General features: G+C 41.0%; 1 protein-coding gene across 6 annotated transcripts in view; it reads right to left on the reverse strand.

Annotated features, from left to right (window-relative positions):
- The window catches only part of CACNA2D1 (calcium voltage-gated channel auxiliary subunit alpha2delta 1), a 399,180-nt gene that overhangs the window by 55,534 nt on the left and 320,993 nt on the right, over positions 1-22,653 (reverse strand). For 2 of the 6 annotated variants that reach the window (XM_083701345.1, XM_083701344.1), the window contains exons 13-19: positions 13,984-14,062; positions 13,726-13,775; positions 11,560-11,649; positions 8,506-8,574; positions 7,272-7,346; positions 6,750-6,824; positions 1,601-1,651 (exon numbers count right to left, since the gene is read on the reverse strand). In XM_083701345.1, coding sequence (XP_083557471.1) covers positions 1,601-1,651; positions 6,750-6,824; positions 7,272-7,346; positions 8,506-8,574; positions 11,560-11,649; positions 13,726-13,775; positions 13,984-14,062 — 489 coding nt within the window. Of the gene's footprint in view, positions 1-1,600; positions 1,652-4,368; positions 4,490-6,749; positions 6,825-7,271; positions 7,347-8,505; positions 8,575-11,559; positions 11,650-13,725; positions 13,776-13,983; positions 14,063-22,653 lie in introns of those variants that run through there. The other 4 variants (XM_083701347.1, XM_083701346.1, XM_083701349.1 and 1 more) reach the window with 3 other exon arrangements.

The following is a 22,653-nucleotide window of genomic DNA, read 5'->3' on the forward strand; positions in this document are numbered from 1 at the left end:
GAATAATACAAACATGAAATGAATGTTTACAGATAAAGCAAATGGACCCCTAATAAAATGCTTAGATCACACTCCACTGGGAAGATCTCTTTTGCAAGCCTCATGCATTTAATCTTTTTAGATACTTCATATCGTTTTAAGTCTGAAATAACTAAATAAACCTAAATCAGGGACCTTTATAACCTTCAGTTTTAGAGCAAGGGCATATTATTGGATTTAAGCACTATAGAAATGAATACTAATAAAAATTAATCAGAGGGGATAATGGATGAAACAACGATGACTTCCCTTTGAAGAGTACCGTGTTCAAGTTCCGTTTGTTTCAATGTGGCTTGCAAAGGAGAACCTTCTAATGGATTGTGTCCTTGGGCTCTACATACAGTAAATAATGCCTCCTTTCCTACGGCCTCTTGATTATATCCACCATTTGTCAATAGTTTTGAGGAACAATTAGTCTGCGTCTTCCATTATTGTGTCTTCCATTACTGACTTACATCAATACATCCTTGATTTGATTTAAGTTTTATAGATGTTGTGAGTTTTAATGGTTATCAGAATAAGTGGATGGGGAAATCATAAATCGGAAAAAATAAATGTGCTTATGTGCTTGAACAGGATCTAGGTATTATTTACAAAGAAGTAAACACTTATTAATTTACAGGCATTTATTCTGAGGTAACACTGAACAGAATTGCAGCCTCTCAACTCTTAGCTATCCGTCTTAACTGCCCCCTTAAAAAAGTGATGCTGCTTTTTTTTAAGCCAAACTTTAGACTCCGATAACTGCTCCTTTCCCATTTTGCTAGGATGCATTTAGATAGCAATCCTATATGGTTTGCATTTCTACACATCTTATCAGCTGCAGTCATAAAACATGACTGAGGAAGTAAAGTGAAAAAGCCATGCAAGAAAAAGCCACTAAAAAAAGAAAAAGAAGAATGCATATTGACTTTCAGCATGGCTATTACAAGGTAGGGGGTGTTATTTTAGTTAATAAGGTAAATACAGTATGAAGGACAGATGGAGGTATAAAATGATGCAGCAACATAAAAATGAAATCACTAAAGTGTGTTGATTTTGGGGGGGTGGTTGTGATAATTTGAACACACTGTGAATTCAAAATACTGCTGTTTTTGTGTGTGTACAAATAACAGTTTTGCTGTGCTCTGTACAGCATTCACAGACACACAGCTGCAAATGAAACAAGAAGCACCACGTTTTGACCTGCATGTGGGAAACCACAAATCCTTAATATGGCTCAAAAGTCTATCAAATATAATGTAAGGGCTTCAGGTTTACAGTAAAATAAATCCAGAATAAGCAGCCTCCCTCTCCAGATTCTAAGCTTCTTGGGGGGGGGGGGTTGAAAATTGTGGCAAAAGCATATATTCAGTTCTGTTAACAGCAACACGTAATTACTTAAAGCAACATCTTCCACAAGCATCCACACTATGTTTGCAAGCTTCATGCTTTAGAAGCTGTTTGATCAAGTAAACAGCCTAGTTAGGTTTTCCCAGGAAGCTAAATAGAAGCTCTCTAATCTCAGCTTCAGCTCTATGCATCTTTAAACACTCTAAGAATCACCTCTATCCATAGTTACCTGGACATAGGGTCTCCTTTTTCTAATTTTGGGTATGCCCGCACCAATGTGCTAAAGTAACAAAACAGCATTGATTCATATTTTCACAACATTATGACAGTCATTTGTGGTTTATTATTGTAATCTCGAGGTGTACTACACTTTCATGGACTCTTGACAGAGCAGAAGCCTTCTAATGCACAACCTTGGTTAACTAAATCCCATAGAGTGTACACAACTGCAGAATAGATTGTTTCAGAATTGCATGGCCATTGTCAGCAATGGTGGGCAAACCTAAAAAGATGAATCAACTTAAGTGAGAGCTCTGCCTGCGCATCTGAACAGACAGCATTCTTTAGCCCCAATCACGTGTTACTCGTGTTTATAGCATTATCATGTTTACTTGGATCAGGGCTGTGCTATCTGTGTATCTGAAGAAGTGTGCATGCACACGAAAGCTCATACCAAGAACTAACTTAGTTGGTCTTTAAGGTGCTACTGGAAGGATTTTTTTTGTCAGGGCTGTGCTGTTAGCCCTGCCTACTACATTGCCAGCAGTTGTCTGAAGAGAAGCCCCAAGGCACAAGCTCCTACTCACATGTAGGGACTCCATGTGATCAGGACACCTGGTTGTGCTATAAGCCCATTTGTGTGCAGCCCCTGCTCATAAGCAGGAGTTTATGCATGGGGGGGTGGGGGGCGCGGGGTCTCTTTCAACATTATTGAGGAAGGAGGCGAGTCCTGCTTCAAGTAAACACAGCAACATCTTGCATATGAATAATGCATAAATAGGGTTTCTGTCTGTTTCAAGTGTAACTAATTGAAAGCTTCTTGTCTTCTAATTGAAAGCTTATGTTCTACTCAGTCCTACACACCTTTCTTACCTCCAAACAACAAACTATAGAGTACAAATCACACAGTCCTAGTTAAAAAATTATTGGACAGCTGCTGACTTTGATTTATGGATGTACCATTTGTAAGTTAAGAGGAAAGAATTGCTCAAATCCAAACAACAACTCGTGAATTCCCCACATCATCCACTACTTTAGGCATGTGGGACAAGGAAAAATAAAATAATTGCATTAGAATACCTAGGATAAGCATTACACACCCACCCACACCCCTATACGTATGTGGTAGAGAGAAAACAAAATAATTAAATTAGAATATTTTTAAAGAACAATCCTGACCCAATCCAGGTAAGAGCACTACAGGCACAGAATAAGGTTTCCATCCTTGTATCGCTTGCTCAATAGGGATAGTAATGAGCAAAGGTTTCACTGAAAGTAATGGATTACCTTTATAAAACAATTCTGTGTGTACCTATAAAAGAGCTCACTTTGGACACTGGTCTGATAAATGCCAACAATGTATACACAGAATCTCATTCACCATTTCAAACTGACAGACTTACATTGGCTCCCAGTACATTTCCGAGCATAATTCCAAGTGTTGGTGCTAACCTTTAAAGCCCTAAACAGCCTCAGTCAAGTATACCTGAATGAGCATCTCCACCCCCTTTGTTGGGGTGCCCAGACATTGAGGTCTAGCTCCAAGGGCCTTCTGGCGCTTCCCTCACTGTGAGAAGTGAGGTTACAGGGAACCACGCAGAGGGCCTTCTAGGTAGTGGTGCCCACCCTGTGGAACGCCCTCCCATCAGATGTCAAGGAAATAAACAACTATCCGACTTTTAGAAGACATCTGAAGGCAGCCCTTTTTAGGGAAGATTTTAATGTTTGAAGTTTTATTCTGATTTTAATGTTCTGTTGAAAGCTGCCCAGAGTGGCTGGGGAAACCCAGCCAGATGGGCAGGGTAGAAATAATAAATCATTATTAATTATTATTATAGCAGAATAACTTCTGGGGGAGACAATTCACAATTCACAATGCTGCTATGTAATGAGTTGGATCAATTTGTACACAAAAATAGGTCATCATGGATATTGGAGCCATCACTTTATCCACAAACAAGTTAAGTATATGGAGCAGCCTCATGGGATAGACAGGCTTCCTCAACCTCGGCCCTCCAGATGTTTTGAGACTACAATTCCCATCATCCCTGACCACTGGTCCTGCTAGCTAGGGATCAGGGGAGTTGTAGGCCAAAAACATCTGGAGGGCCGAGGTTGAGGGAGCCTGTTCTAGGACTAAGGTGGAACTGTGAAGCTCCCATGTTATTTTTGCTATTGGATGCTGCATGTTGTTTAAGTAATCTCGCTATATTTACAGTATTTTTGTATATTATTATATTTTTGTCTTGCTATGTTATTATGAAATTGTTTTTGTACCGTTTGTTTGAAATGCATCCTGTTTGTAAAATCAGCATATAAATAAAATGAACGAATGAATGAATTTTGTGCCATTTCATGTACATAAGCTGTACTGATTTCAATAGAGCATGTTTTTAATGTTGGGGCTTTATTCTCATGATATCTTCAAAAATCTGCAGAGTCTTTTTTCAGTACACCCATCAGAGATGTAACCAGACACAAAGGAAATTGCTGTTTGTTGAGTTGGGAGTCGAGTTGGGAAGGATTACTATATAGGAGACTATAAATCACAAGATTGTCATTTTGCAACAATTTCCAGTAAGAGGTTTTCAGAATGGTAAGAATTCAGAAGGTACTTATAAGAATACCCTCCCTTTTCTAATAGAGTTTTGCTTTTGGTTGCATCTATGATAAGATTTCTAGAAGAGAATACAAAGATGCTGCAATTTTATATGTTAGAGGACTTGAGTTACTGACTACAATTAAAAAGGTAGGCTAAAGAGAACAACCAGCATATGATGGGAAACTTTATTTATAGTGTACCTTTGCTTTAGAAAGTAGTTCTTACATCAGTCTGAACACCATGCACCCCATTAAAGACAAACACCAAGAGCCACATTTAATATTGAGTTTAAATGTTCTGTGAAAAATAATAAAAGAGAGAGATAATATAACTTGGGGCACCAAAACAAACATTCTGAAAGAACGTTCTGAAACAGCCGCAGCTTGTTTTCAGAATAACCTTGATTTTTAGAAAATTCGGCTACAATAAATGCTCAGAAACTGTAATCTGACTGGAGCGCAGTGAGGCTTTCCAACGAAATTGGTAACTTCCATCACATCACCTAATACTAGTATGGGGTTCTCCCTGACCCATCACATATCTGGGATTTTCAAGAGTTATGTTAATAAATAACTAGATTTTTCAAAACTACCTTCCCACTTGTCTGACATAGACACTAAAGTGGTAAGATGTACTTCCCCAATGTGGGCTGTTCTCCATGCAGAAACATGCTCCGGTAGGCCCAAGAGCACTTTCCTGTGTTAGCACAGATCTATGGTGGTCCCCTTTCCTATGAAAGGGATAATCAACATAGTACTCCCCAGATGCTGTTGAACTACAACTCCCATAATTCTTGATCACTGGCCATTCTGGCTGAAGTTGATGGGAGTTTGTGTCTAATAAAGATTGAACCAAAGATTCCCCATCCATCAGTCACTGAAGCCTTTGGTTCAGCCTATAACCCTCCATTCTCTCACAGAGACAGAAAGAGATTAGGGTAGAAGGGACTGTGGATATTTCAGGAAAGTGGTAGTACACAAGGAAGGAAGAAAACCCACAGGGAAACAAATAGGGGGAACAAACTTATAAAAGGAATGAAGCCTGGTCCAGCAGGCTTCTTCTTACGTTCCCATGTGGACAATCTAGGCTGAAGGTGACCAGGGATCTCTTAACTCATGTTCACACTTTCCCAGAGCATTTCCTGAAGAAGAGTTGTTTGTACAAGTGTGCACTTTCTTTTGTATCTGTGGGCTTGATTCATACAAGTACCTCAGCTCATAGATCTTGTTTGTGTGGTAGAGAAGCAACCTTCCCCCCCCCCCCCTCCGGCATAGGAAAGAGTATGTGAATCAGCATGTTCATGCCTAGACCCCATACACACCTGAAGTGCTTATAAGAGATCTTACTTTGTGGTAAGAGAGGAGCATATGTCCCTCCACCCATGTGAAGAAAGTATATCAAGGAAAGTATATCAAATTGAGATGCATTGCCTTACTAGGAAAACTGTATTCTTGTGTACCTGAAAACCTTCACTGAAACATGCTGCGTATGTTACTATTTTGGTAAATTTCCATTATTCCCTCTCCCCAGTTCCATTTGGAGGCCTTATCTCTTTTGGCTTTTTAGCCTGCCTTAGTGGGCCTGATGCCATAGCAACGCATTTGTTGAATCACTTTCAACCCATACAGACCTCTCTGCTATGGCATTAGATTGGGGGAAAACATGGTGGTCCTCCACTTAATCTTCAGCTTTACTCAAATGGACTGCTGTAACTATTTAGTAATATTAATATTATTTATTCCATTTATATCCTGCCCTTCCTCCCGAAGGAGTCCAGTACTGACCACCACCATATGAAAGGAATTCACATGCACTAAGCTGTTCCACAGAGAGAGGTTCTCTGTCCACATCCAAGAGGAGAAAATAATGTATTAGCTAATATATATATATGATTATTTAGCATCATTGCCATTTCCTGTCCATTTTTTCTATCCTTACGGAGAAACCTCTACATACTGCAGAAGGTTTTGGAGCAAACATATCCCAGTGTATAAAGATAAAGTCACAGAAAAGAACTGTCATGCTCATGGTGGCGTCTCATGGTCTCCCTGTGACTATTCAGAGGAAGGCTGAATTGGTGGACAAACTATCTTCTGAGGAAGAATTTATGGCATTACTAATTTTCTGTTGAAAGGAATTCACATGCACTAAGCTGTTCCACAGAGAGAGGTTCTCTGTCCACATCCAAGAGGAGAAAATAATGTATTAGCTAATGGATCACGTTGCTTAATGCATATAAAAAGGTGTGTACTTGGCTGGCTTTAAAAGAGGATATGGCATGCTTCTGAATGCTGGTTGCTGGGAATCACAAGGTGGGAGGACACAGTTGCCCTCAGGTCCTGCTTGCAGCTTCCCACAGACGTTTGGTTGGCCACTCTGAAAACTCAATGCTGAATTAGATGGCCTGATGAAACAGGCCTCTTACAGGTCTTGCGGGCATGAACCAGATCTGACATTACTAAGGACAACTTCTGTCTTCATATATAAAAGATGTTTGTGGTCTAATTTATTTCTCCCATCCTCTTTGGACAAACTGAAGTTAAGAAGGTTTACATACCTTTGGCTGAAGATTTGGATGAAGCAACACATAACCATTGGGGTCAATAGCGAAATAGTATCCATTTGGACAAAGCTGGGGAGAAAGAAGCATAACTATAATGTGCTGCCCACTGTTGTGGCATCAAAAGAGCCTGAATAACCTTTCTTCAATAAAACTGACAATATGGAAACTGTGTTAACCCAAACACAAACAAAACTACCTTTTTTATTCAAGTCATAATAAAAAACCCTGTTTGTATACATAATGTGCAATGAAATAATGCTTGCAGTGCAGGCTATATTGGGGCAGACTAGACAATTCATGGAAGGCCCTGCATGTTAGCTTTCTGGGAAAGCAATAATCGCTCTAAAACACCACCAGAGAAGAGAAGAAAAAAGGGGAAATGACAGGGTGAAAGTAGGGCGAACAATCTTTTGACTTCCAGCCAGAAGGATATTAGATAGACTGGAAGAGAGGCTTGAACACTACTCAAGCTTGAACAAAAGTTAAAAAATAGTCGATGTGGGAAAAGCCACTTACTGTAAACCGTGGAGTCAGTTTTTTTATTTCTTCTAGCGACACATCAACTCCCATTACTCCAAGTATCAACTGGTTCTGGGAAAAGATTTTTTTAAACGTTAGTTCTCAGATGGCTGAACAGTCAGGAAAGCTGCCCTTCTCTTTTTCTACATTCCTTTCAGCAGTTTTGTTCTTTTTTCATTGTGAACCTCTAGTGTTGCTAATTAACAAAGAATTTAACAGCAATGTAGCAGCTGTATGATTACAGAAGCTCAAACACAACCATGCAGACGCTCAGGTATCAACATTTGTGGAATGCCTGCACATGAACTATAGAGCTGAAAATTTAGTACAGATGTAGTCCAAGAAATCCTAACTTCCATGAGAATCTGGAAATGGGATATTTGTACACCTCCTCATCAAAACAGTGGCCCCAATGTACCCCTGAATCAAGGGTTGTAGAAACAATGTAGGAACCTGACTTACAGCATGTCAGACACTTGCTTTGCTGATGCTCTGCACACGTCCCCTCTGCGCTGGCATTGTTGCCATAGGAAACTCACAGGGGTACATTCTGGTGGCTTGGCTGGCCAGATGAACCCTGTCCTATAGACCTGATTTCTATTAGAATGTTTTTATTGGCATCTAGTTTCCAAATTTTGGAAATTTTGATCAGCCTAATCAAGTGGAACAAACATACACTGTTGAAAACACACTTATAATTACCCTACAAGACTGGCTGTTCACTCTTGATTCCTGAAACTTTTTATTTATTGTACATTAGGATATCATTTCATCATTCCTGAGTTTTTGTAAACATCTCTGATCTTCCTTTTGCCACGAAGCAAGTTCTAGCAGCCATTTTTCATTTCCATTAACATTGCCATTTTTCATTTCCATTAACATTTTCCTTATGATACCGTCACACTGTTACAATGGCAAAAGCCACTATGGAATAAAAGAGCAGCTTGACCTGAATTCCCCCCCCCCCCCCAGTTGGACATTTGGTAATAAAATGTGACATTGTTATTTTTGGTCTGGACACAACACAAAACATCGCAAGTATCAATTTCTAAAGGCGGCTTGTAAGTCAAAGTTTGTCACCATAACTTGCAAGCAATTCCAAGTCCATCAAAGTACTTTTGTTTTAAAGGGAAATCAGGTGCACTGAAGTAGTTTAAAGTCAAGTTGTTCAGATGGTTTGGCTTGTTGGGATGACAATTTTACATGTTCCTGGGGTTCCATCTCTGCCTACCTGCTTCTCGTTTTGGTCTTTTGTCAAGTTGAAGACAGGCAGGGTTCCAGAAATGACCAAGCCAAGTTCCTAGAAAATGATCACAAGGAGATCTTGTCCATATTTTGTGTCAGAACACAGAAATATCTATTGAAGCACATATTCATTTAAATTTAATGAATAGCGAAAACACATTTGGATAAAAAGCACAACGATTTTTAAAATCAAATTTCATAAAGAAAATATATGCACCTGCGGTTTAAACCATGTATGTGGAAGCTTTTTCAAAAAGCATTGGTCCTATGCTTCTGAGTTCTAATCCCCTGCACAACACACCTTCTCATTGATAAATATAGATATGAAACCTTTAGCATTAAACAGCTACAAAACCAGCTGTGAGTGTCTCACAAGTATGTGCAGAGACTGCCATATTTTCTTCTACTGTCTAGGAATACCTTGCCCATGAACATGGGACATAGGAAAAGGATAGAAGCCATCAAAGCATCATTATTTGGGCCACCCGACATTAGCAGAGATGCTAAAAAGCACAATGAAGTATACCCTGGATGGGAACATCTTCAATGTGATTCTAAGGCCAATCACAGTAGCCCAGGATTATCTGCCACTATGCAATGCAGAAGAAAGGAGACTGTCATAGTTTAATGGCAAGGGGAGTATGCTGGTGTTATACTATATTTGTTGCTGCACAAAACTCTCTAGGCATGGGTACAACTGAAGCAGATTGCTTAGGATTAGACCATAAGAAATGGGATCCCATTTTTGAATAACTGTTTTGTGTCATAGCATATTCATATAATTTATTTGCTTTTTATTGCTGAGGGGTGGGGGACATAATTTGGGGAATTTGTTTAAATCTGAAGTGGAGCAATGGTTACACAATGATATTGTTTTGGATTCACTGGCCCAGTTCAGAACTTTCCTCTTCTCCTTGCATGTTCTTGCTTTAGTGCTGACATTTAAGAACAGGATGTGCAGGAAGATATGAACTTTCTCCATGACATTTCCAGTAAGTACCTCATCAGCAACCAAGAAAGAGTGTCAATGAACTCCTGAGCATTGTAACTATAATGATACAAAAAAACTGGTCCACTTTGACACAGAGAACTCTACCAGAATGGAACTTTAGCTGGTCACGTGGCCAAGAATAAGAGCAAGGTTTGCAGAATATAAGCCACAGTAACAACTGAAACCTGTTGGCACTATTGGCACTATTTATTTTAAGTGGAAAAGCTTTTGATGGCAATGCTTAGCCTTTTGCCGTTTCCTGCATGCATCTTTTGCACATTTTCACATAAACTAAAAAGCTAGAAAGCTGTTGGGGTTGTGATCTCTTGAGCAGGGTTAAAGAAAACAAAAATGGCCCCAGTTTGATTCAGGCATGTGATGAAAATGGGGCTAATTTCACTATAGCAACCAAGTGCTGAAGAATATGCACTCTGCAGAGATTCTTTACCAGCTCAAGACCACTTTATTTTGAATGTCTGGTACAAACAAGGGTGTGTCTGTATCTATCTGAAAACACAAACAATAAACAAACACTTCAGTTGTTCATTTGCTTCAATGTTGAAAAACATGAGGGCAATGAGAAGGGGCATGACCAGTCGCCAGACCCTTGATGTTTTGCACATCCCTCGTGCCATCTGTGGATCAAGCAAGGGGGCCTTCATTATCAGGATTGTGGTTCATGTGTGTAATACAGGCTCAAAGGCTCCCTTACTACAGATGCTTGTGCTTGAAGTACGTAAGAAGAGCCCGCTGGATCAGTCCAATGACCCATCTAGTCCAGCATCCTGCATTTACAGTAGCCAACCAGATGTCTGTGGGAAACCGTCAAACAGGACCTGAGCACAAGAGTTCTCTCCCCTCCCACAGCTTCTATGTACACAATGAGTGACTTTCATGCATGGAATCAGGGTTGGAGGGGGAGGATAGTACAGGGGTGGGCAACCTGTGGTTCCAAGGCCAAATGCAATCCTTGGCTGAATTTGATGCAGTGGGGCACAAGGGGAAGAAAAAGGCCCACGTCCTTGCCCCCCACCAGCTTGCAACCTCTGACAGATTGTCTATGGCAGTGTTTCCCAACCTTGGGCCTCCAGCTGTTTTTGAACTACAGCTCCCATCATCCCTGACTAGCAAGATCAGTGGCAAGGGATGATAGGAATTGTAGTCCAAAAACAGCTGAAGGCCCAAGATTGGGAAACACTGGTCTATGGGACTGTGAATGACCCTGACAGCAAATGATTCCCTGCCCCATATCTAGTATATCTCCAGTCCCAAGACTAAAACTAAAATATATGTCATTCCTTCAGGGAAAGAGTTGCACAAACTCCAACGCTAGGTGAATTTCATAGTTGAAATCTTCCTAAATCTAAATCAGCTTTTTAACACCTATGATTATTTGCCTACATTGTTCGTACCATTTTGCCACCCACTTCCTAGTAATGGAAGATATTCAGGGTTAAATACCCACAGATTCTTATTTTCTCAAGGCTAAGCTTCCTACTTCCTTCAGGTTCTGTTTTGAAAGATGTGCCTTTCAGATCTTTTAGCCATCCGTTTGCTCTCCTCTGAAGCATTTCCAAGTTGTCAACCTTCTTCCCAGAAGTGAACACAGCACTGCTCTTAACAGCAATTAATAGAGAAGCATGAAGTGGAAACAATGCTCCTGCTGATAACCGTTGTGACCTTTGGTGGCCCAGAATCGCAGACACAATTCCCTCGTCATTCTTGGAAATGCTGGTGCAATCTTGCCAATATCCAGCACTCCTTCCTTCCCTCATTGTGCTTCTGCATTTGACTCCTTTCCCAGTCTATAATGCTTTGCATTTCTCCTTGGTGAATTTAACTCTCTTGCAATCTGGTTTGCTCTCCACTGAAATGGTCCTGAATCCTGAGCCCATCCAGTCTTTCCCACTTGCATCAAACAAATTGAATAGGCCACTTCCCCCCCCCCCCCCACTGCAAGACTGACATGCAAATAAATAATTTTAATTATAAAGATTTCATATTCAAAGTATACTTTCTTTTGCTATGTCATGGCAGCGTGGATCATACCAGGGCATCCAAGTAAACATTAGTCCACTGGACTTGCTTGGCTTGCTTCCCAGCCAGAACCATTGGTCTCCCCAAAACATCCAAGTACTCCTGTCAAAACAAACATTGAGTCAGTTGACTGAGAAATGTTTTTTCCCCCCTTTAAGTCCACAAGTAAAACTCAGGTGCAAAGCCTTCTAAAAAGTAACCTCTGTTGTGCCATAACCCTAGGGACAGTTGCCTGGGTGAGAAATGGGAAAGTGGAGCTGAAAGATGCGCAGAGTATTGTCTGAGATGGGGCTTTCCCTCTGTGGGAGAATGAGATCAAACTGATGTGTGGAAGGCTGTGGTGTGAGCCTGGTAAAGAGTCATGGAGTTGACTGCCAGTCGCTCCCAGTATGTCCCTGAACACAATTCAAAGTGTTGGACCTAACATGGCTTTGGACCTGAATACCAGAAAGAGTGTCTCCATTCCCATCACTCAGCCCAGACCATGAGGTCCAGCTCCAAGGGCCTTCTGGCAATTCCCTCACTGCAAGAAGCAAAGTTACAGGGAACCAGACAGAAGGCCTTCTCAGTAGTTGCACCCACTCTGTGGAATACCCTCCCATCAGAAGGAAATAAACAGCTATCTCTGACTTTTAGCCAAGTGTCTTGTTTAGCCTTTTGGAAGGCAGCGTGAGGGCTTTGGGGAGGGGTGCCAAATTTTTGCCCATCTCTGCCACCCCCACATGACAAGGCAGTGTGTGGTGCACGGGTTCTGTGTTGAAGTACTCTTGCAGCCCAATTGGTATGAAAAGTTGGGCCACCCAGGTTTGGGAGATTGTATTTTGGGGGGTGGATTGGGGCATCCTAATTTGTAGTCTTGAGTTGAAGGTTGCCACCAGTGTGGGATGGTTGAGACAGGTAAGGAGAAAAGGCCACATACAGTGGTACCTCGTGTTACGAACTTAATCCGTTCCAGAGGTCGTTTCATAACAGGAAACTGCTCGTAACGAGGTGAGCTTTCACTAATGGCACCTCCCGCTGATGCCGTGCCACCAGAGTGCAACTTCCGTTCACATCCCAGGGCAAAGGTCGCAACAAGGGGCATCTACTTCCGGGTTAGTGGAGCGTGTAACCTGCAGCATTTGTAAGGGGGGGAGCAGTATGTAACACGAGGTACCACTGTACATTTGACAGCTGTGACCTTTGCTGGGCCATCCATCCTTCAGTCATCACAACCCGGGTGACCATGTCAGCTTCCCTCCCACCTGGTGGTGCCTTTAGTGAACTCCAGATCCATCATTTGATAGTGAATTAGAGACCTTTGTGGATGAATTGGGGCTAGATCGCCCAAGCTGGAAACACCAGCGTAAGAAGGAGAATTCTTATGCATCAAATCTATCTCTCACACCAGTAAGCCTGTGCCCTGGGTGTGAAGGGCTGCTCCTGGAGGTAGGTCAAAGTTTTGTGCCTGAGTTGACAGAGGTGGTCTCAAGTGCTGTGCTGTCCTGGACTGTCCCCTAGCACCCATCCTGGGGGATGTCAACATTCATGCAAAGCCAGGGCCATTTTGGGACTGAGAAAGCTCTAAATTCTCTGGTTCATAACCTCTACTGGGAGAGAGATGAGGAAGTGTGGCCCTGCTGATTCACTCTGATCTTTCAGCAGCTTTTGAGGCCTCTCTCACAGTGCCCTTCTGGAGTGTCTCTGAATTTAAGGTACGGTAATGCAGTGGTTCTTCTCCGACATGCAGAACTGTAACCACAGAGTGGCATTTCGGATCTCTTTTTCAGCCCTACGCAGGGTTCTATTCTGCCCCATAATATGGTTTAACATCTATACCAGGGATGAGCAGCATGTGGCCCTCCAGATGTTGTTGGACTACAACTCCCAACATCACTAACCACTGGTCATGCTGGCTGAAGCTAGAGCTGAACAACATCTGGAGCACCACAGGTTTCCCATTCCTCATCTATATAAAGGCACTGAGAGTTGCTCAGTGGATATTCTGTCACAGAAATTATTACAGATTTATTTGGAATCAATCTTGTTGTGCAAAATAAAGCAAAGTGAAAATGTTTTGCTGAGAGGCCTCACCTAAGAAAATATGTCCAAAAACAGCCCTGTGAGCTATTGTGGTGACTGGTTCTCATGCAAGGCTTTCAAATATGATTGCTGTTCTATAAATTCTTGCAAACGTACCTGTGTGTTTATTCTTATGGCACCAATAGAAGGAATTTCATAATAGTAACCTGAAATACAAAACATAAAACAGGCTTCTCACTGGGTGACACCAGCACTCTAGAATGCTGTTTCCACAAAATCAGTCAGGAACACCTACTGTTCTGATATTTCATTGCCTACTAAAAATGCTTCATTTCAACAAGTGATTTTAGGGCATTCATTTGATTCGGTGTCAGTGATATTTTGCTCCAATAAAGAAAAATAAGTGCACAATACCTTTGTTTTTGCAGGCCATCCATTGTATGGGTCCCTTGTCATAATTATGTTGACCAACAGAAAATGTAAATACACGGACCTAGGAAAATACAAAAAGAGGCGTTGAATAAGTTCATTAATACAAGAGACATTATTCTTTTTTAAAAAAACAACATGTTGAATGCCAGATAATCACAATTGAATTTCACCAGTGAATTACCATGCTTTTCTCTCCTTCTATACTTTTATAATGTCCCAGAATGGCCACTGGGCACCATGACTCACATAACTGCTTTTTCCTTTATTTTCAATTAAAACAAGTGGTGACAAGCTCCATAAATTGCTTTCATCCACAAATAATGTACTTTATTGAAACTGAAACTTAATCCTGATGAAACTGAGGTACTGTTAGTGGGTGAATCCCTAGACATATGAATCAGCCTGAAAAATTACTTTGGACAAGAATATTCATATTTCTCTAAACATATTGGTGAATGAACAAGGATTTTTACTACCTAATCAATTAACATTATTATTATTATTATGAAACCAATTAACATTATTTTGTAATAATTCTAGCTGCCAAAAAAGTTTGCATCTTTCACTCTTAATAGCTATTAACAACATTGTATACCGGCAAAAAAAGTCACTACTTTTGACATTTGAAATGCGATTTTGTTCTGAATCTAATTATTGCCACCTAGTGGAAGAGCTGGGGATGTATCAGATAGATTGTGTTTTCCCCAAGGAAAAAGCAAGGCTCATTGCTTAATTTGATTTTTTTTACATGGATCAAATTAAATCATGTTAGGGTACCAATCAAGAGTATGCCCTTTTTTTACTGCCCCATTCAAAGCAGTCTACTGGGAAAACTAACAGCAGAGCAGAGGTCTCCCCTGCATAAAGACTTTGAAGCTTATCTTATATTTCAAGAAAAACTGGTCTGTACTGTATATATTTGCATTTGAAAGGTGAATCTGGCTGACCCTGCTAAAACTCAGGGATGTACGGTATTTGGGAAATGGTCAGTGGCAATGTTCGCTCTTGCCAAAGGAAACACAGTGACTTTGGACATTACAGGAACATGGCGACAAGCTAGTACAGCACAACAAGTCAGTAAGGCACTCACTTCGTGTGTTCATCATTTACATCCTGAGCTGCTTTCAGACATGCATTTCATTGAACCACTCAACTACATTCCAAAAATGAATGTCAATTATCCATTGCTATACTGTACACCCTTTTGCTGGGCTCAGAACTTTAGCCTTGATTGTTAAGTGAAAGTATTTAAGGGAAGGCTAACAGAAATGAAAATCAGGAAATATTTAGTGTATTTGCAAGTAAAAGAGAAAGAAAACTAAAGGTAGCTTTTTAAAGATGTAAAGTGGTGGTTTCAACTCCCCTCTCCCCTCTTAATCTTTGTCTCCAATATGTTCTACTGGTATCAATATCTGCCTTCTCCTTTCAGCTTCCTACCCTCATTACTGTGAGTCCTGCAGCCACAAGCCTCTGATGGCAATTAAATGTTTTCTAAAGGAGGAAGGAAAGTCCACAGAAAATCTTAATTTACCAGCAGGGCCCATTTACCAGATCTCTTCATCTTGGAAGTTCCTATCCTATCTACTACAATGACAGATACAGGCTGATTTTATAATGTACAAGTCTCAAAAATAATAAACATTTATGCAAATCCAAATCCAATTAATCAAAATACAATCTTAAGCAAAAGGGGCGAAAACAACAGGAATATGATTTAACGAGATGTGAGGCTTTCCATATTAATTTCAGCAGGGATAAACCAAGACTACGTAGCCAGGTGTGTTAGCTTTCCAAGCTTGTATTCAAATGTCTAGGTCATACAATCCTCATAGTGCATGAGATCAGAATCACTAAACTTTTTTTTTTTAATTTAGATAATTGCTTCCTATCTAGAGATGTCCTTCCTATGTTCTTTTGTCTACGCTTTTCTTATACAACTCAAGAGATGGCCCGATCCATAATGTTCCCAAGATATTCCAATTAATTGTTCTCTTCTACAGCCTCTTCTTTAAAATAGGGTTTATTCACCTGAAAATCCATTTGATATGCAAAATGTACACTAAAAGCAAAAATCTTATACTTTCATACTCTGAACATAATGTACATTTTCTTTTATGCAACAGAAAAGAAAAGGCTGTTTATCTGGAAATACTAGAATGGCATTTTTATGGCTTGGAACTGTCCACACTTATAATTAAATTTTCCTCTGTGCCAGTTTAGCTGCATCAAGTGCAGACAGCAGGTGTCAATAGCAGGTAATTTGCCTAATATGAATACAGCTGAGGAAGAAATCCTGAATGCAATCACAAAGCAAGCATTTCCCTCCCCCCACCCCCTTGTCTCCACAATCAAATTTACTAGAAGACGGACTGCTAAATACTGAATCAAAATGAAAGAGCAGAGGCCCACATGTTTGGGCCTGTCTAGCCATTGCTTCCCTTCCTACCCTGAGTTCTTCTGTATATCTTGGGGGACTGAAGGGAGAAAAGGGACTATGCGCTTCTGCCTTGCTGCAAAAGCCCTGAAGATACAGCCATTTCCCCCCAAGCCTCTGTGCAGGACAGAGGACTGGAGCAAACGGCTGGGTCTTCTTTCACTTTTCCTTCACATTTTGTAGAAGGGGGTCCAGTTAGGCCAGTTTTCCCCAAACTGCACCCGCTCATCCATCTGCTGACAATCACTGATGGGCAAGAGGCCAGGGTTTAATTCTGCACTGGCTGTGCAATGCTGCTCCCAACAAGGAAAAAGATTCTGCATCCAAAGCAGCAGGATTTAATCTCCGCTCATCAGATGAGTAAGGGTCTTTTCCTCGATAAGCAAATCTGAAAACATTTAATAACAAGCATCTAGAAAACATACTGCACAGGCCACTTGCTTAAGGCTGTCATCTATTCAAGTTTCTTGCCTGAGTACAGCCTGTGGAAGGGAAATCACATCTTAGCTGACGAAATATAGGCCATCCTTCAACTTGATTTGATGCAGAATAGCTGAGATAGAATTTTCCAATAATAGTAACAACCCAATAGCCTACTCAGCCTAACTGTCAATGTTCTACAGTAATTAATAGCTTTCCATCAAAGCCCATCTTTCGAAGGCGAAGGGAGAAATTTTATACAGTATTCTGGGGGGGGGGGGGATACAGTATCAAATACAACAGTAATAAATAGCATACATAGTTGGTAACTAGAAATCCTCCTCTCTTTTCCATTTGTTTATATTCAGAGTAGAGATATAACGCAGAAAGCGGCATTTAGTCTTAAAAAAGAAGAAGAGAGAATTCATCTACTGGCAAAAACAGGACCTTACCTGTTAAAAAGCAGTTCACATACCCTCCAACATGCTGAATACCCAAACTGGGACGTGCATCTTCCCATCTGTGTTCCCACATGAGTCACGTGACCTGTGCGAGATCACAGAGCCCAAACGATGCACTTTTCGGAGCTATGTTTTCATGGCACCCCAGATGCTGGGATGCTGTGGAAGGTCGCAACCCCGAAAAACTTGGTGCGAAATCGTGCAAGTTCACGGTTACCAGAAGGCCCATCGTGCTCTCACAGGAAAAAATGGGATGTCCCAGCTTTTCTGGGACACTTGCGGGGTATGAGTTCAGCTTGGGATTTGTGGGTGGCGGGTGTAACTACTTATTTTCTATCTATCTTTCAAATAAATGGTTTTACTGAAGCTCTTTCCAGATTCAACTGGAGGAAGGTCTTTTCTATTCCTACCTAAAGCATGTTAATGAAAATGCAAAGGAAACCCATGCTTACACAGTATTTCAACACAAAGTTCTCACATTTAATAAAAGTGTATACCAAAGAAAACTCAGCAAGCATGAGAAGCAAAGACTGTTCATAGAGATGCTCCTCTGAGCTACATTTAGTCTGTGATCATATACACGCTCACCTGGGCGTAACTCCCACTGAACTCAAAGGAATTTGCCTCTGAATACACTTCTACAGGAATGCAGTGTCAATTAGGCTCACAGATTATGCTCTTCAGAAGTTGCCTCCACACATTACAGGAATGCATGGAGGGGACACTTGCGGGATGGGTCATTAATAGTGGCTGCATGTGCTGGATGCATCCATAATGACCTTGTTCCTGCCAGCTTCACTGTTCTAGATCACAGTGCATTGGGTCGAAGCTCTGGAGGAGGAACCTTTGCACTTTCAAGTGAGATTCCTGATTGCATGGAGGAACTGAACGCATGTAGGTCCCCTCTTCAAATCTCCTGAACCCACAAAGATCTGAAGGTGGAGCCGGTGGGAACAGGGGTGGTGGGCCAGCACAAACAGCCCCCCTTCCCCGTCGACACGTTCATAGAATGTACAGAGGGCAATATTAGGTGGAGAAGGGCTTCAATGTTCTGAGAATATGGAGTTCTATCATTCAAAAAGAAAATTAATCGTTATAAATCCATAATGGCCCCTTAGGCACTTTTTCTGAGGCATGTTTCTAAGTGGGGATATAGCTTTCGTTCCAACACCAATGCTAAATTAATGTTTTCTCTCTGCTTCTTTCATTAATCCATTTGCACCACCTGTGATCTCAACCTGTTAATCCAGGAATGGCACATGGAGAAAAATAAAAGCATCAAACAGCCCTTGTCAGTGTCAAATAGAAGACAGTGAAATGGCATTTTCTAGAACAAATATGACAGATAGAATTCCTCTACGACTAAAGTATATCGAAATTTTATTAGCTGTCTTGCCTTTATATAATATCTGGCATATCTACTAATGAAGATGGCAATGCCAAATACCTCTCCTGATAGGGTTCAGAAGCCTTACAAGTTCTGTGGCGAGCCAAGTGCCCATCTTCATAGGGTGGTTCAAAGCTTTTGTAACCACATGTTAAAAAGAAAGGAGATGCGGAGAAGGCCTTATAGATGCGGAGAAGGCCTCTGACAATATTTCATGGAAGTTCATGAAGAAAAACCTGGAAGGGATGGGAGTGGGACGGGGATTTGAAAATGGGATAGATGCAATCTACTCAGAACAAAAGGCTAAATTGATAGTTAACAATGTGGTGACGGAAGAGTTTAAAATTGAGAAAGGACCACGACAAGGTTGCCCTATTTCTCCTTTGTTATTCATTTCGGTCCTGGAGGTGCTCTTGAATATGATTAGAGGGGACCGGTTGGTTGAAGGAATTCAGGTCGGAGCGAAACAGTATAAACTTAAAGCTTTTGCAGATAACCTGGTTTTGACTTTACAGGAGCCAGAATCTAGTACGAAAAGGGTATTACAATTGATTTATGAGTTTGGTCGGGTGGCGGGTTTTAAACTAAACAAGCAGAAAACTAAGGTATTGAAGGGAAAAAAATCAACCTAACTATGAATCAATCTATGCAAGAAATACATTTTTTGGACACTACTATAAAAATACAGGATGGGCACATAGACACCACCTTATACAGTAAACCAACTGACCGACAAACATATCTACATGCCTCTAGCTACCATCCCAAACATACCAAACAGTCCATTGTATATAGCCAGGCACTACGTTACAGCCGCATCTGTTCCAATTCTACAGACAGAGACTCTCACCTAAGAGATCTACAGCAAACCTTTTTAGAACTAAAATACCCAACAGATGAAGTTAGACAACAGATCAACAGAGCCAGACTGATACCCAGAGAGAACTTGCTGCAAGACAGACCCAAAAAAGAAAATAACAGAACACCTCTAGTCATCACATACAGCTCCCAAGTTAAAACAGTACAACGCATCATCAGAGATCTACAACCTCTCCTGGACAATGACAGTTCTCTTTCTCAAGCTCTGGGAGGAAGACCTTTCATTGCCTACAGACAGCCACCCAGTCTTAAACAACTCCTAACCCACAACAATACTACAACCAGACCTAACACGGACACTGGCACCAGAGCCTGCAATAAACCCAGATGCCAACTTTGCTGCCACATACACCCGGACAACACCATTACTGGGCCCAACAACATCACACATACCATCTCGGGACTATTTAATTGCTCATCGTCTAACATTGTGTATGCCATCAAATGCCAACAGTGTCCTTCAGCTCTCTATATTGGACAAACAGGCCAGACCTTACGCCAAAGAATAAACGGACATAAATCGGACATCAGGAATCACAAGACAGAGAAACCAGTAGGAGAACACTTCAATCTCCCAGGACATTCTATACAAGATCTCAAAGTAGCTGTTTTACTACAAAGGAATTTCAGAAATAGACTGGAAAGAGAAGCTGCTGAATTGCAACTTATCACCAAACTTAAAACCATGGAGAAACCTGGTCTGAACAAAGACCTTGGATTCTTATCTCATTATACATGACAAAGCCATTTTTCACCTTTTCACCCCTTGCTTTTTTTCTGTAAGACCTATTGCAGTCGTTAAGAGTCGTCAACAGGCTCATCACAGCTATCTGCCAATCACCCATTCCCACCACCCTTCTGAGTAATACCCCTCCCCACCTTCTCACTATATAGAAGGGTCTGGAAACTTCTGTTTCAGTGTATCTGAAGAAGTGTGCATGCACACGAAAGCTCATACCAAGAACTGACTTAGTTGGTCTTTAAGGTGCTACTGGAAGGAATTTTTTTGTTTTGGAAAAAAAATTGACATCTTCAGAATCAGAAAGGTTTCAGAAAGAGACAGAGTTAAATGTAGTTAAAAAAGTAAGATACCTAGGGGTAAACATAACAGCCAAGAATCTGAGCTTATTTAAGGATAACTATGAAAAGTGTAGAGGGACGCAGGTGGCGCTGTGGGTTAAAGCCTCAGCGCCTAGGACTTGCCGATCGAAAGGTCGGCGGTTCGAATCCCTGCGGCGGGGTGCGCTCCCGCTGCTCGGTCCCAGCGCCTGCCAACCTAGCAGTTCGAAAGCACCTCCAGGTGCAAGTAGATAAATAGGGACCACTTACCAGCGGGAAGGTAAACGGTGTTTCCGTGTGCAGCTCTGGCTCGCCAGATGCAGCTTTGTCACGCTGGCCACGTGACCCGGAAGTGTCTCCGGACAGCGCTGGCCCCTGGCCTCTTAAGTGAGATGGGCGCACAACCCCAGAGTCTGTCAAGACTGGCCCGTACGGGCAGGGGTACCTTTACCTTTACCTTATGAAAAGTGTTGGTCAGAAATTAAAAGGGATCTAGAAGGTTGGTCAAGATTGAAACTTTCCTTGTTGGGCCGAATTGCTGCTATAAAGATGAATGTATTGCCAAAAATGTGTTTCTGTTCCAGACTTTACAGATTGTGGATAAAGTGGAGTGTTTCGGGAGGTGGCAAAGAGATATCTCCAAATTTGTCTGGCAGGGCAAAAAGCCCAGAATTAAGTTTAAGATACTAACTGATGCTAAAGAAAGAGGGGGCTTTGCCCTGCCAGACTTAAGGTTGTATTATGAATCAGCAGCTTTTTGCTGGTTGAAAGATTGGCTGCTTCTTGAAAACACTGATGTTTTAGATCTGGAAGGTTTTAACAATGCTTATGGATGGCATGCATATTTGTGGTATGACAAGGTTAAAAGTCATAAGGCTTTCAAGAACCATATTGTCAGGAAAGCAGTGTTTAATGTCTGGACAAAATATAAAGACTTATTGGAAAACAAGACCCCAAGGTGGTTATCCCCAATGGAAGCCAAGGCTCGGAAAAGACTCAATATGGAGGCCAAATGGCCAAAATATTGGGAAATATTAGAAAAAGATGGAGATAATTGGAGGCTGCAGAGTTTGGAGAAATTAAAAGATAAAGTGCGAGATTGGCTACATTATGCTCAGATTAAAGAGGTTTTTAATTTGGATAAAAAGATAGGATTCCAGGTGGAAAAATGGAAGTTGGAAACAGAATTGTTAGAACCTAAGACTAAGGTACTCTCAAGAATGTACAACGTGCTGTTAAAATGGAATACACAAGATGAAACAGTTAAATCAGCTATGATAAAATGGGCACATTGGGTATAATATCATGTTTGCTGACTGGGAAAGGTTATGGACCACCGGTATGAAGTTCACGGCATGTAATGCCTTGAAAGAAAATATTATGAAAATGATATACAGGTGGTACATGACTCCAGTCAAGCTTGCAAAAATATATCATCTGTCTGACAATAAATGTTGGAAATGTAAAGAAACTGAAGGAACGTTCTTTCACCTCTGGTGGACTTGCCCTAGAGTTAAGGCTTTCTGGGAAATGATATATAATGAGTTGAAAAAGGTATTTAAGTATACCTTCCCTAAGAAACCAGAGGCCTTTCTTTTAGGCATCGTCAGCCAGAGGGTGTTAAAGAAGGACCGGACATTTTTTATGTATGCAACAACAGCAGCAAGGATACTTCTCGCCAAGCACTGGAAAACCCAAGATTTGCCCACACTGGAAGAATGGCAGATGCAACTGATAGACTATATGGAGCTAGCAGAAATGACTGGCAGAATCCGAGACCTGGGAGAAGAGGCTGTGGAGGAGGACTGGAAGAAATTTAAGGACTATCTACAAAAATATTGTAAATTGTATGAGTGTTAAGAAAGATGTAAGATTATTAACAATATGGCACCATCAAGTTAGTTAAAAGGAATATGAAGATATATGAAAACATAAGAAAAGATAAATTTTGGATAAATATTATGCTAAAATAAAGCTTTTAAGGTTTGGGTAAAACTATCTAAAACTAGGGA

This window comes from Podarcis gaigeae (assembly GCF_964106915.1).
Source record: "Podarcis gaigeae genome assembly, chromosome: 10".
NCBI classification, from domain to species: Eukaryota; Metazoa; Chordata; class Lepidosauria; order Squamata; family Lacertidae; genus Podarcis; species Podarcis gaigeae.